General features: G+C 44.2%; 1 protein-coding gene across 6 annotated transcripts in view; it reads left to right on the top strand.

Annotated features, from left to right (window-relative positions):
* The window catches only part of Psme3ip1 (proteasome activator subunit 3 interacting protein 1), a 29,880-nt gene extending 17,572 nt beyond the window's left edge, over nt 1-12,308 (top strand). For all 6 annotated transcript variants that reach the window (XM_076915667.1, XM_076915665.1, XM_076915666.1 and 3 more), the window contains 3 exons: nt 1,180-1,309; nt 5,445-5,509; nt 11,401-12,308. In XM_076915667.1, the coding sequence (XP_076771782.1) occupies nt 1,180-1,309; nt 5,445-5,509; nt 11,401-11,621 (416 nt within the window). In that variant the 3' untranslated portion in view covers nt 11,622-12,308. The remainder of the gene's footprint in view (nt 1-1,179; nt 1,310-5,444; nt 5,510-11,400) is intronic.

Here is a 12,308-nt window from a genome sequence, read left to right as displayed (position 1 = left end):
CAAGTGCCCTGCTTAGGGCTTTTCTGCCTTTTGTGGTCCTGGGGAGTGAGTCTAGGACCTTACAAGGCAGCCTCTCTACCACTGAGCTATATCCTAGTCTTTTTTTCTACTTTTTATTCTGAGACAGGCTCTTTTAACTTTCCCAGGCTGGCTTGACCACTCTATAACCCAGAGTAGAGCTTAACCCTCTTAAGTAGCTTTTTTTCTACTTTTTATTGTGAGACAGGCTCTTTTAACTTTCCCAGGCTGGCTTGACCACTCTATAACCCAGAGTAGAGCTTAACCCTCTTAAGTAGCTGAATATAGGCCTGCACTAGCAGGTCAAACCTGTCTCTGTCTCTCTGTCTCTCTGTCTCTCTGTCTCTGTGTGTGTGTGTGTGTGAATGAATGCATGTGGAAAGTTAAAGAGTCTGTTGCCCCTTTTTTTTCCCACAAGAGACGCGGGAGGAGACTCTCGGGAGCAAGCGGGATTCGAACCCGAGCGCAGAGGGGCCGTGCCCTCTGCAGGCAGGCGGACGCCTTATGGGCTGCGCCACCGCCGGTTCGCTCTGTTGCCCCTTCTACCATGTGTGTTCTGGGGATTGAACTCAAGCATTGTGGCAAGTGCCTTTACTCCCTAAACCATCTTGGCAGCCACATAATAAAGGTCTTAAGAAATATAAAGGAAATTGAGAAGTTATATATGATTTCCTTAGAAATAAATGTCACCTTTCAAAGGTGATATCAGGTTTTGCAGAATGTCCTCATGACTATCGGTGACATTTGGATGAGAACCATAAGAACCAGCTTGTCCTGCTGGTACAGCACATCAGTACTCCAGTAAGAAGATTGTAAATGAAGAATCCTACAGATGTAACACAGCAGCCCAAAGGCCATTTTCAAAAGCATAAGCAGGGCTGGGCGCACTCATAAGTTGGAGGCAGGAAATTACTAAAACCTGACCTTCACACATGCACACAGTGATACACACATGCCTTCATTTACATGCCCATGTGCACATACACACAGGATCTGGTGCTTTAGGTCTGTATTCCAACCACTTGGGAGGCCAAGTCAGGAAGGCCTCAAGTTTAAGTTCCGCCATGGGCCTATGGATTATATTTGTTGTCCTCTGGATTTACTTTTGCTCTATAGCATTTCTTCTGTTTGGTTAATCTGACCCTTAACCTGTAACTCACAGTAATCTCAACAAGGTTGGAATTTCTACAGAAAATAAGGAAGTGGAGAAGAAGCTGACTGTGAAACCCATAGAAACCAAGAACAAGTTCTCCCAGGCAAAGCTGTTGGCAGGAGCTGTGAAGCATAAGAGGTCAGCGAGCGTGTGCACACGCTGAAAATCTCCCTCTGGCCACATAGTCTGAAATGCTACTTGCAATGGTGCCCAGAGCAAATGGATATTCAGCATGTTGCTGTGACAATGCTCCAGTGTGCTTGCCCTTCTCTCTCCCCTGCCAGATTTAGTGTCCCGGTAGCCTTTGACCCTAGCCTGATTGGATCACTCATTCAGCTGAGGTACCGCTCCTTTTCACTGAGCACCTGCTGGAGGTTAGACTTCCTCTCGTGCTCTCACCCACATTGCTCTCACCAGTTCCACAGAGTATTGTTTATTATGACCCGTTTTACAAATGGAAAGACAGCTGGAGAGATGAAGAACTTTTGTCCACGGTTGTACAGTAATAAAGCAAGAGTTCAGTGTTGAGCTTTTGTATCTCTAGGCAAACGAGGCAGCAAATGCCTCCGGATTGCTGTTGGTGAGGGTAACAGCATGGAGAAGGACAGCTGGAAGTGTGCTTCCTGGAAGTTAGAGAAGGGCTTAGAGAGATGTTGACAGGGTAGGGCACTGGGGCTCTGCTGGACAGGCAAGGGAGAAGACAACCCAGAGAACAGCTGCCACAGAGGCCTTGAGAGAATGTGGCAGCTGTGGCGGGTTAGAGACCTGGCTGCCGCTCACCCTGACTGATGTGGAGGGTAGCACTGCTGGAGATTTTGCTAAGTTCTTTGTCGTGTTTGCTCTTCCCTTTTCAATTCCTGAAATGGCACCAAAGTGATTGAATCAGCTTGACCAACCAGACCGTGGGCGAAATGATGTAAAGTGCAGTCTATTAGGAAAATCAATATGGTGTATTGGCAGCCAGCCACATGTTTTGAATAGAGTGTATTGATGCAGCCTTGTGGTTTGGCACATCCTCTATCTGCTGCAGATGTTCCTAGGAACACTGAGCACATGTAAAATGTCATTGTGGTACAGCAGCAGCAAGGGGAGGATTGTGGTCTGAGAAGGAGCCTTAACAAACCGTGAGTCTTTAAATACCCCCATGTAAGCCTCCCAAAGTCCACTGGCTCAGGAATCAGACCTGGGCTAGTTTAATGAGCTCTCCAGGTGGACAGTTACCTCTTAGGTACTCTTGCATTGCCAAATGGGTATTTCAACTGTCTCCCTTGATTAGTCTTTATATCGTATTTAGGAAAGGTTCTGTTAAGCTTATTTGGTGATCTGTGTAGAGTCTCTCTTGGGTTTTTAAAATGCATCACTTAATGTTGCTTTCGAAGCAAGGTGACACATTAGCCTCTTGGGGCAGGAGTTTCTGAGCTTCCCTGCCTTGGTTTATTAAAATAACGTGAGAGTTTGTCAATAATGTGGACTCCTAGGCTTCACACCAATTCTGGTTTAGTAAATACAAAGTGTGGGAGTCCTCATTGTTAAAGTTGCACTGACAGATTCCCTGTGAAAATCTGGAGTCTCCCAGGGTGTGTATAAAGCATCAAAACAAAATAACCTGCTTGATATCTTTTTCAAGTTTATTCTTGTTTTATTGTTACAGATTCCTGTGGGATCCCCATGCTCATTCATTTTCAGTCTTTTCCGTTAGAGCCACTCAGTGCTGTTTGCACTCCTTCAGCTCTCATTGAGTACAGTTTTATATTTCTTATATTTGTATTTAGAATTACCATTGTGATTTCTTCTTCACCCCAAGAATAATATTGAAATATATTTTAAGTTTTCAACATTGAGGTAACTTGTCCATACTCCACTTGGTTCTAAAATACCCACCACCACCACCCCTAACACACACACATTGCTAACACCTTATAATTCTAGCATTCTAGAAACTATGGAATAGAGTACTTAGATTTTCCTTACTAATCCTAACTTATTGTGTTGTGGTATTGTGGTTTGTACATCATGATTTTTATTTTAAAGATGAAATCTCACTGTGTAGCTCTGGCTGGCCTGGATCTCTGTAGACCAGACTGCTCTTGATACCTGCCTCCGCCTCTCAGGTAGTATTATAGGTGTGCCCTGCCATGCCTGCCGATCCTGGCTCTTTGACGGGGCTTTGGACTATGTCACTTGTTCTGGAGCTAATGTTCTAACTAAGGGACTTTGAGGAGAATCTGTGTTGGGTCTGACTCTCTGCCTGTGAATCAGGATGTAGCTCTCAGCTACTGTTGTAGTGCCATGAAGCTGCCATGCACCTTGCAATGATGATAGTGGATTAAACCTCTGAAACTGTAAGCAAGGCCCCAGTTAAGTGCTTTCTTGTAAGAGTTGCTTTGGTCATGGTGTCTCTCCACAACAAAAGAACAGTGACTGAGACATGGGGATTTTTAGCAAATTCCAGATGTAGTCAAGTTGACACTGAAGAATAGTCATCACAGTACTGCAGCCTGTTTGATGCCAGTATATTTGTCTTGATCCCTTCTTCCTCCTCCTCCTCTTCCTCCTCTTCCTCCTCCTCCTCATCTTTCTCCTCTTCCTCTTCCTCCTCCTCTTCCTCATCTTCTTCCTCCTCCTCCTCCTCCTCCTCCTCCTCTTCTTCTTCTTCTTCTTCTTCTTATCTTTTTTTTTTTTTTTTTTTTTTTTTGGTTTTTCAAGACAGGGTTTCTCTGTGTCCTGGCTGACCTGGAACTCACTGTAGACCAGGCTGGCCTGGAACTCAGAAATCCGCCTGTCTCTGCCTCCTCCCAAGTACTGGGATTAAAGGCGTGCGCCACCACCGCCCGGCTTTTTCTGTCTTTTGAGACAGGGTTTCTCTGTGTAGCCCTGGCTGTCCTGGAACTCACAGAGATCCACCTGCCTCTGCCTTCCAAGTGCTGGGATGAAAGGTGTGCGTGGCTATACCCGGCTGTCGTGATCTTCTGTATCCATGCTTCCACTTATAAACTTTCTGAGTATTAAGTTTTGAGGGGTTTGTTTTTAAGTTTTTAAATAAATACCTTTAAATGACTTCTTTAAACTGTATTTACTTAACCTAGTTCTAACTAGTTTGTGTGGTCTATATTTAGTTTTTTAAACATAATTTCTACCATCTTAATGCTGTCTTTATTTTTACCCTTTGTTTATTTACTTATTTATAGAGCAGGGTGTATATATTCTAGTCTGGTCTCAGACTCACTGTATAGCCAGAGATGATCTTGGACTTCTGATCCTCCTGCTCCGCCTGAGTACTAGGATTACAGGGTGTGTTCTCATGCCTGGTTTATGCTATTTTGGGGAATTGAACCCACAGCTTTCCCCAGGTATTGGCCATAGTCTTAACAAGTGAACTACATCCTCAGCATCCCTTTTACTTTTAAAAAATATCTTTTTATCTTCTTGCTTTTGAGAAAAAAATGAAAATGACTTTAAAATATTTTTTCTTTCCATTATATATACTTTGTTTCTAATCTTTTAGTGATAGGTGTTGAAATTTAAAACTAAATAGCTATTTTAACGCCTTAAAAATTATGTAAACAGACAACCTTGGGCCAGGGCTGCAGTTCTGTGCTAAAGCACTTGCCTACTATTGAGAAGCTGTAGGCACACTCTTTCCCGAACCCCCCACCACACACACACAAAAGGGGCCTCTAGGCCTTGTGCTGCATTTGCTCTCTGCTATGTACTACTTTACATAGTCAGTATGTAGCTGAGAGCTACATCCTGATCCACAGGCAGAGAGTCAGACCCAACACAGATTCTCCTCAAAGTCCCTTAACTTAACGCCACAAGTTAGACTCTGGCCCATATGTAAACGGATACCTGTTTAGACCTCTTTAGACATCACCATCTTTTCCTCTGGTATGAGGTCTTTCTCCATTGAAATGTATTCTTGAGATACTGTTTCAGTAAAAATCTATTGGATGTCTCTGGATGTCATCAAAAAATATTTCCTTAAATTATATTTTTGTCATTGTGAAATGTGTAAATACTCTTGTAATCCATCAGTTGAATGATAAAGGAGACAGAGGCAAAGTGTGCATGCTGTGACCTTGGGTTTGTTCGGAGGTTAAGTTCTCTTTCTAACAGACTTTATATTTGAGAAGGTTAGGAAGTGAAAAGAAGGCTTTTTATTTCAATCATCCCAACTTCTTGAGACTGCCCCAGACTCTCATCAATGCTTCTGGTGCCCTGATTTGATCCCTAAGATTCAGCATAGCTCAAATCACTGTGTTTTCTGTTACAGCTCAGAGAGTGGCAATAGTGTGAAAAGACTGAAACCAGACCCTGATCCAGAGGACAAGGCTCAAGGTGGGTGTGACCCCTGCATTCTACCCATGATGGACAAGAACTGTAGGAAGAATGCATCTTATGTAAAGAGATGCATTGTTTCTCTTTAAACCAGCTTGCCTTAACTTAATGCTGAACTCTTTTATACTAAGCAGGAATTTCTACCATGAATAGGTGAGCCGCCCTACAGAAGTGGTGTGTTACAAACCAGTAGCATTGATATATAACAATTGAGTTCTTCCCGGAATGTGTATAAGCCCTGGTCAGATGACCTCTGTTCACAAAAGGTTTTTCTCTGTCTTGCCAAATGTCAAGTTTCTTGATTTCACCTGTGGCAGACAGAATGCCCAGCTCCTGCTGATGGTTGGATTGCACTGAGCCTAATGGAATTCAGGAGTCTTATTTTCCTTGAAGGTGGTGACTTCTTATGTGGCAAAATCTGCCACTGTATTAGGTAGCATGAAATTGTAAGTAAAGGGGAGTATTCTTGGACTGGAATGAGGAATTCAAGAGTTTGCTTTTAGTTCCACCTGTGGGATTGAGGATCTAATTCAACTCAGTTGGTCATCTATAAAACAGGGCTTTCATTTATTTCTTCTCAAACAAATAATAGATGCTTTTAAAATTGTTTCTCTACATTTGCAAGGATGGTAGCTGTATCTTTAAAAAGGATCTTCAGTGAACAACATCTTCCCACACCCTCTTCCACCCTCTTTCATTTCCACAGAGAAACACCATTGTGTATTTTATTGGTGTTCATCCAGACCTATTGTGCACATGTAGAAGCAGTTTCATATGTCATTCCAAATGCCTTCTTCCTGTCCCTGCAGTCCTGTGCAAGCTAGGCAAGAAATACCTTCCTTTGCTAGAAGGAGAGACCCTAGAAGGGACTGGCTATCCTTGAAGCTTGCTTCAGTCTTGCCCTCTGCAGGGGAAGGCTCTGCCTTGGTCCTCCTGAAGGAAGCCTCGACCCTGACAGAAATTCAGCTCCTCCACTGAGAATTAGCTGGAACAGAGCTAGCAAACGTACAGGGTGGCCTGTGTCCTCACTCCATCTGCCTGCATTCCAGAGCATTTCACTATTCATGATTTTCTGTGCTGACTTGATATGACAATGTGGTCTGGCGAAGGCAGGAATTGGCAGGAAATGTCCCCCAAATGGTGAGCTCAGAGGGCACCACTTTGTTCTCTGGGCCGTAACTGCTTTTGGAATGAAATTTGTCAGAGTTGCAGTCTTTTCTCTCTTGAAACTTCCTAGATAATTGGAGGGTCTGCTCCTTTCACGTAAGCAATTCAGGGTCACATTGGCCCCGGTTCCTGTGGCAGCTCTGTACTCAGTGCTGTCCTCCCATAGGCTAGCTACAGCCCTCCTAGCACTCTGAACTTGAGTCTTTTATTTTCTGCTTCTGAAAGCATTCTGTGGTGTGCATATTAACACAACACTCAAGAAATGAAATAACAACTTCTTGTCATGTCTCAAATATTAAAACAATCAGATTTTTACCATCACCCCACCCTCCCTCAAATTAGCCGTTTACAAGGAAACTGTAGAATGCCAGTAACTCCTATCATAAATTCTGGCCTACTTTGTGCCATACCCAGTGTGTCCCATGGTGGTGGTTGGGGGTCACTTCTCAAGGGTTCTATGTGGAGTGGGCACCCTGCTCCTTCAGCAAGTGTCGAGGCTTCTGCGGCTTCTTCCTTCATTGGAAGGATCCTGTGGGAGTGAGAGAGATGGGTGGATGACTCTGCTCAATTGAAATGGCCAGAATGTCTTTGAATTTTTATATTTGCCCTTTTAAAAACAATTTCTGGGTCAGAAATATATGTATATCATTATTTAGAAAGGGGATGAAAAGATTACAGTAAAAAAGCAAGTCTCCCCTGCTTACTAACCATCAGTTTCTTCCCAGACCATATACTGCTACCAGTTTTTCATGTTTTTGCTTTTGTTTTTTCAGGCTTTGTCATATATATGCATGGGTATGTTCCTGATTCTCCCCAGATTAAATGTGTTGTCCTGCTTCACCCTTTTCATTGAGCACGTCTTAGAGACCACTCATTTCCAGTGAGGACAGAGACTCATTGTTTCCTTTCTTTGTCCCCCATAGTCCTGATGATGGAACCCAAAGCTGTGTATACTAGGGTAGCACTCTACGTTGAATACACTAAGTGATAGCACCAGCTACAAAAAGTAAAGCCCAAGATTCTTCATTCTTTGCCTCTTGCCTACTCTCCTAGTTTGCTTCTTTATTGCTTTAACAAACCCCCAACCAAACCAACTTGGGGGAGGAAAAGGTTTATCTTACACTTCCAGTTCTAAGTCCAGCTATAGGAAGTCAGGGCAGGAACTCAGTAGCAGCCATGGAAGAGTGCTGCTTACTGGCTTGCTGGCCATGGCTTGCTCTTCTTAGAGAGCTCAGGACCACCTGCCCAAGGGTGGCAGTGATTACAGTGGGCTGGGCCCCCCACATCTATCATTAATTAAGGAAATGCTCCACAGATAGGCCCGCAGGTCAGTCTGATGAGGGCAGTTTTTCAGGTAAAGTTTGTCCTCAAGTGACTTGGTTTGTGCCAAACTGACAGTCACTAGCACAGCTTCTGTAGACAGCTCCTTTTGCTGCTGCACAGATCTTAGAATACCACTGATAATTGTGAGAAGTCCTTCCCTGCAGGGATGCAAGCATTTGCCCCTTTCTTAGAAGGCCTCAACAACAAACCAAAGTCCAACTCTCCCAGAATTTACCCTGTAAAACCAGTTTGTTTATTGAACATACTTACAGATCATGGTTGAGAGGTTACTGCAGGAACACTGGGGGTGTTCACCCAGCATGGGTGATGTCTTGTTTCCCTTAGCTGCATAGATAGAGCTACCCTCAGTTAGCTTTCCACAGCCTATATACTTTAGGACCTTCCAAAATACCCCAGTACTACCTCGGGCACAGTTAGGGCGGAATTATATATGGCTGGAAAGAATGGCTGGACTTTCCTTGTGTAACACAAGGATGAACACAGTCTTTCTGTGAGTATTTGGATTGGTTTGTTGCACTGGGGCTTCTTCGGGGAAAGCCTTGGCATAGTGTTTTGGGCCTGAAAAGAACCCTTCACCTTTAGGCAGAGAGTTCAAATGACCCTCCCCACCTTCACCTGCTGAGGGAAGTAAGCAGTCAGTAGGCCTGATTGGGATCTCCTACAAGCAGCCACCGCTTATCTGATGAAGGTGGTGGAGATTTTGCTCCAAGGACCATGTTCTGCAACAGTTGGCTAAGTTTGGAAGACATTGCTAGATTTCCTTGAGGTTCCTCACTCCTTCCTAGTACATTGTTTCTGTTCCTGTGTTTAGAATTCATGTTTTATTGTTTGCCAACTGCTCCTGTCATCTGTGTCTTTTATTTTAAAAAAGACAAGGTCTTATATAGGCCAAGCTGGCCTTAAATTCTCTATGTAGCCAAGGATAACTTTCAGCTTCTAATCTTCCTGCCTCTATTTTCCAAATGCTGGGATTATAGGTATGTATTACTGTCTTCGTTAGGGTTACTGCTGCTGTGAAATACCATAACAAAAAGCAAATGGAGAGGAAAGGGTTTAATTGCCTTAATCTTCCATATAATAGTCATCATCAAAAGCACTGAGGGCAGGAACTCAAGCAGAGTAGGAACCTGGGGGCAGGAGCTGATAACAGGGGCCATTGAGGGGTGATGCTACTGGCTTGCCCAGACTGCTTTCTTATAGAACCCAGGACCACTAGCTGAGTGGACCACTCACAATGGGCTGGGCCCAATCACTAAGAAAATGCTCTATGATAGTTAGATTTTTTTGTTGTTGTTTGGGGTTTTTTGTTTGTTTGGTTGGTTGGTTGTTTTTTGAGACAGGGTTTCTCTGTGTAGCCCTGGCTGTCCTGGAACTCACTCTGTAGACCAGGCTGGCCTCAAACTCAGAAATCTGCCTGCCTCTGCCTCCCAAGTGCTGGGATTAAAGGCGTGTGCCACCACCTTCGGGCTTCTACAGCTAGATCTTATGGAGGGAGGTATTTTCTCAGTTAAGGTTTCTTTCAAATAACTCTAGCTTGTGTCAAATTGACATATACTATGAAGCACAGTTACCATGCCAAGTTTGTACAGTGCTGGGGATCAAACACAGGACTTCATACCATGCTAGACAAAAAACTCCAGTATAACTGATCTACATCTCAGGGTGCCTACCACTACAGACTCTCTTTTATAGTCCTGGCTGGTGTTGAACTTGCAACGATCTTCCTGTCCTTGCCTCCCAAGTGTTGGGATTAGAGCTGTGCACTGCCATACCCTACTCTGTAGTTTTTGTTTGTTGGTTGATTATTCTCCCTCCCTCCCTCCTTCCCTTCCTCCCTCCCTTCCTCCCTTCCCTTCTTCTTCATTACTGGGGATTAAACCCAGAGCCCTGACCTGCTAGGCAAATGCCTACCACTGAAACATTTCACAGCCTTTTAAGAACAGATTAGAAGAGCTCTTTACATCTTAAAAGTTGTTAGTGTTGTGTTAATTGTTGTGAATGTTCTTCCCCACTGCCTCCTCAGCACTGCCTGCTGACTCCCAGACACTGCTCATTTTGCCTTTTGAGATTTGGAGCACACTTACCTCCAGCAGTTTCTCCCTTCCCTGCCAGAGAGGAGCAGACACCCTTAGCTAAAATCTGTGTCTGAGACAAATGATGACCGTAGCTTCTCAGTATAGCTCTGGATTCAGTGTCCCATCTGCATTCTCTTGAGGTATCTGCACAAGTGGGGATTTGAGTCGTAGAAGGCAATCCTTAGCGAGGAACCTGACCTTTGGCATCACTTTAGTACAACATCTTTTGGTGCAGATTTAGTTTAGTGTATTATACTTTAGCCTGTATACTTACAACTTACTTGACTCCCCTCATCAGTAAGCAGAGAGAACACCCACATACAAGTTGTTACAGTGATTAAATGAGGCTGGAAACATTCAGAGGGAAGAAAGAATGGAGTGCCATTCTAAGTTTAGGTTTGTTTGACTTTTTAAAACATTTTGGTTCTTAATTATGTATTTATGTATCTATGTGTGTCTGGTGTGTGTGCATGAATGCAGTGCCGTGAAGGCCATCAGAAGGTTTCCAGGCCTTCTGAGCAGGAGTTAAAGGTAGTTACAGGTTGTGAACTAGCTGACATAGTGCTGGGAACTGAACTTACATCCTTTTCAAGAGCACAGTATGTGCTTTTAGGCTCTGAACCATCTCTCCAGACCTCTTCATTTTGCCTTTAATTGTCATTCTGCATGTTGTCGATAAAGGCCTTTGTCTTTGGAGTAGCAGAATCACTGCATATCCTGGGAAGAAAAGAGCCCAGATACTTGGTGGCATTGTATATTGTTTTAAAATGTTTCCTTCAAGGGGTCTCAGCATAAAAGAAATAAAAAGTAAAAGTGGTGAAATCAGTTTCTGAGGTGCTCCTCTCCTAGTGGTGAGAAAATTGCCTTAATAAAGAGCTTAGCTGCATGGCCCATGTCTGCTAGTTACTGGTTACTGGTCTCTTACGTGTGGCATCACAGAATTGTTAGTATCACTCACAGATGGTCTCTTAATCTTGCCTCCTGTTGAGGGCCCCAAGAGTAGCTAAGGAAGACATCAGATCTCAGTCCCACTTGCTGTAATACCATGACTTGTGAAGAAATCAAACTGATAGGTGACTACAAGGTTTGTTCCCCATCTCAGAACTAGTGGGTGGCAAGAAAGTGTGGGCAGTCTTTCAAGTCCCAACTGTGTACTCTCTGTCAGCTTCAACTTGACACAAAGATATCCAGAGTCTCCCAAGATGGCGTAGAGTTGTTCTGCAGCACTGGGGCTTTTTTAATAGAAAGGGATGACCCTTCAGGATTAGGAAGGGTGATGGCTAACTTCCTGTTTTCCTTTTTCAGAGGCCCCATCCTGCATGTCTCTTGGAAGCTCTTCTCTGAGTGGACCTCCCTCCATCCACTGCCCGTCTGCTGCTGTATGCATCGGCATCCTCCCTGGCTTGGGTGCCTACTCTGGGAGCAGTGACTCGGAATCCAGTTCAGACAGTGAAGGCACCATCAATGCTACGGGGAAGATTGTCTCCTCCATCTTCCGAACCAACACCTTCCTTGAGGCACCCTAGCTCCTGACATTACCACAGGGAGCATCTCCTCAGAGGGTTAGATGCCAGTTCTGCCTTGGCGTCACCTTCCTCAAAAAACTTATTCACCTGCTTCCTGTGCACATGTGACGTTTTAAACTAACTCAGAAATGTGTCACGGTCCACTTGTGGCTCAAACTCGGCTTGATTTCTCTTTATACTCCAATGCAGATGACCAAACCTGTCCCGTTGATATGAGGAGTCAGGGTTCAGGCTAATCTCAGAAATGTCACTGACAGTGCAGGGACAGGCAGCAGCTGGCTTGTAAGGGTTCAGTGCCCTTGTGCTGTCTTGTTTATCTCCTTACCTAGCAGCACAGGAAGCAAGGGCAGCATTAGGTTCATAGTCTGCTGCAGATGAATGGGTTGCTTGGTATTGCCATGTTGTGTGTGGGCAGAGAAAGAGGCTGACTAGCTGGTGACATGGAGCTGTCCCCTAGAACTAACCCTTCCTGGATATTGTGTGGCTTAAGTAAAAAATTGCAAGCCACACCCACGAGGCTATGAACCAACTACAACCCTTGAGGTGACACTCTTCCATGTTCTCTCTCCATCCAGCCTGCAGGGTGGAAGGAGCTGTAATGAGGACATGTCCGTCTTCTGCCCACCTTCTCTCCCTGAAAAATTGTTTTGATTTTGTTTTTGAAATAAAAGATTTAGTTTAAGATTC

The sequence above is a fragment of the Arvicanthis niloticus genome, chromosome 18 (assembly GCF_011762505.2).
Source record: "Arvicanthis niloticus isolate mArvNil1 chromosome 18, mArvNil1.pat.X, whole genome shotgun sequence".
NCBI lineage: Eukaryota > Metazoa > Chordata > Mammalia > Rodentia > Muridae > Arvicanthis > Arvicanthis niloticus.
This window is presented reverse-complemented; position numbering and strand designations above follow the sequence as displayed.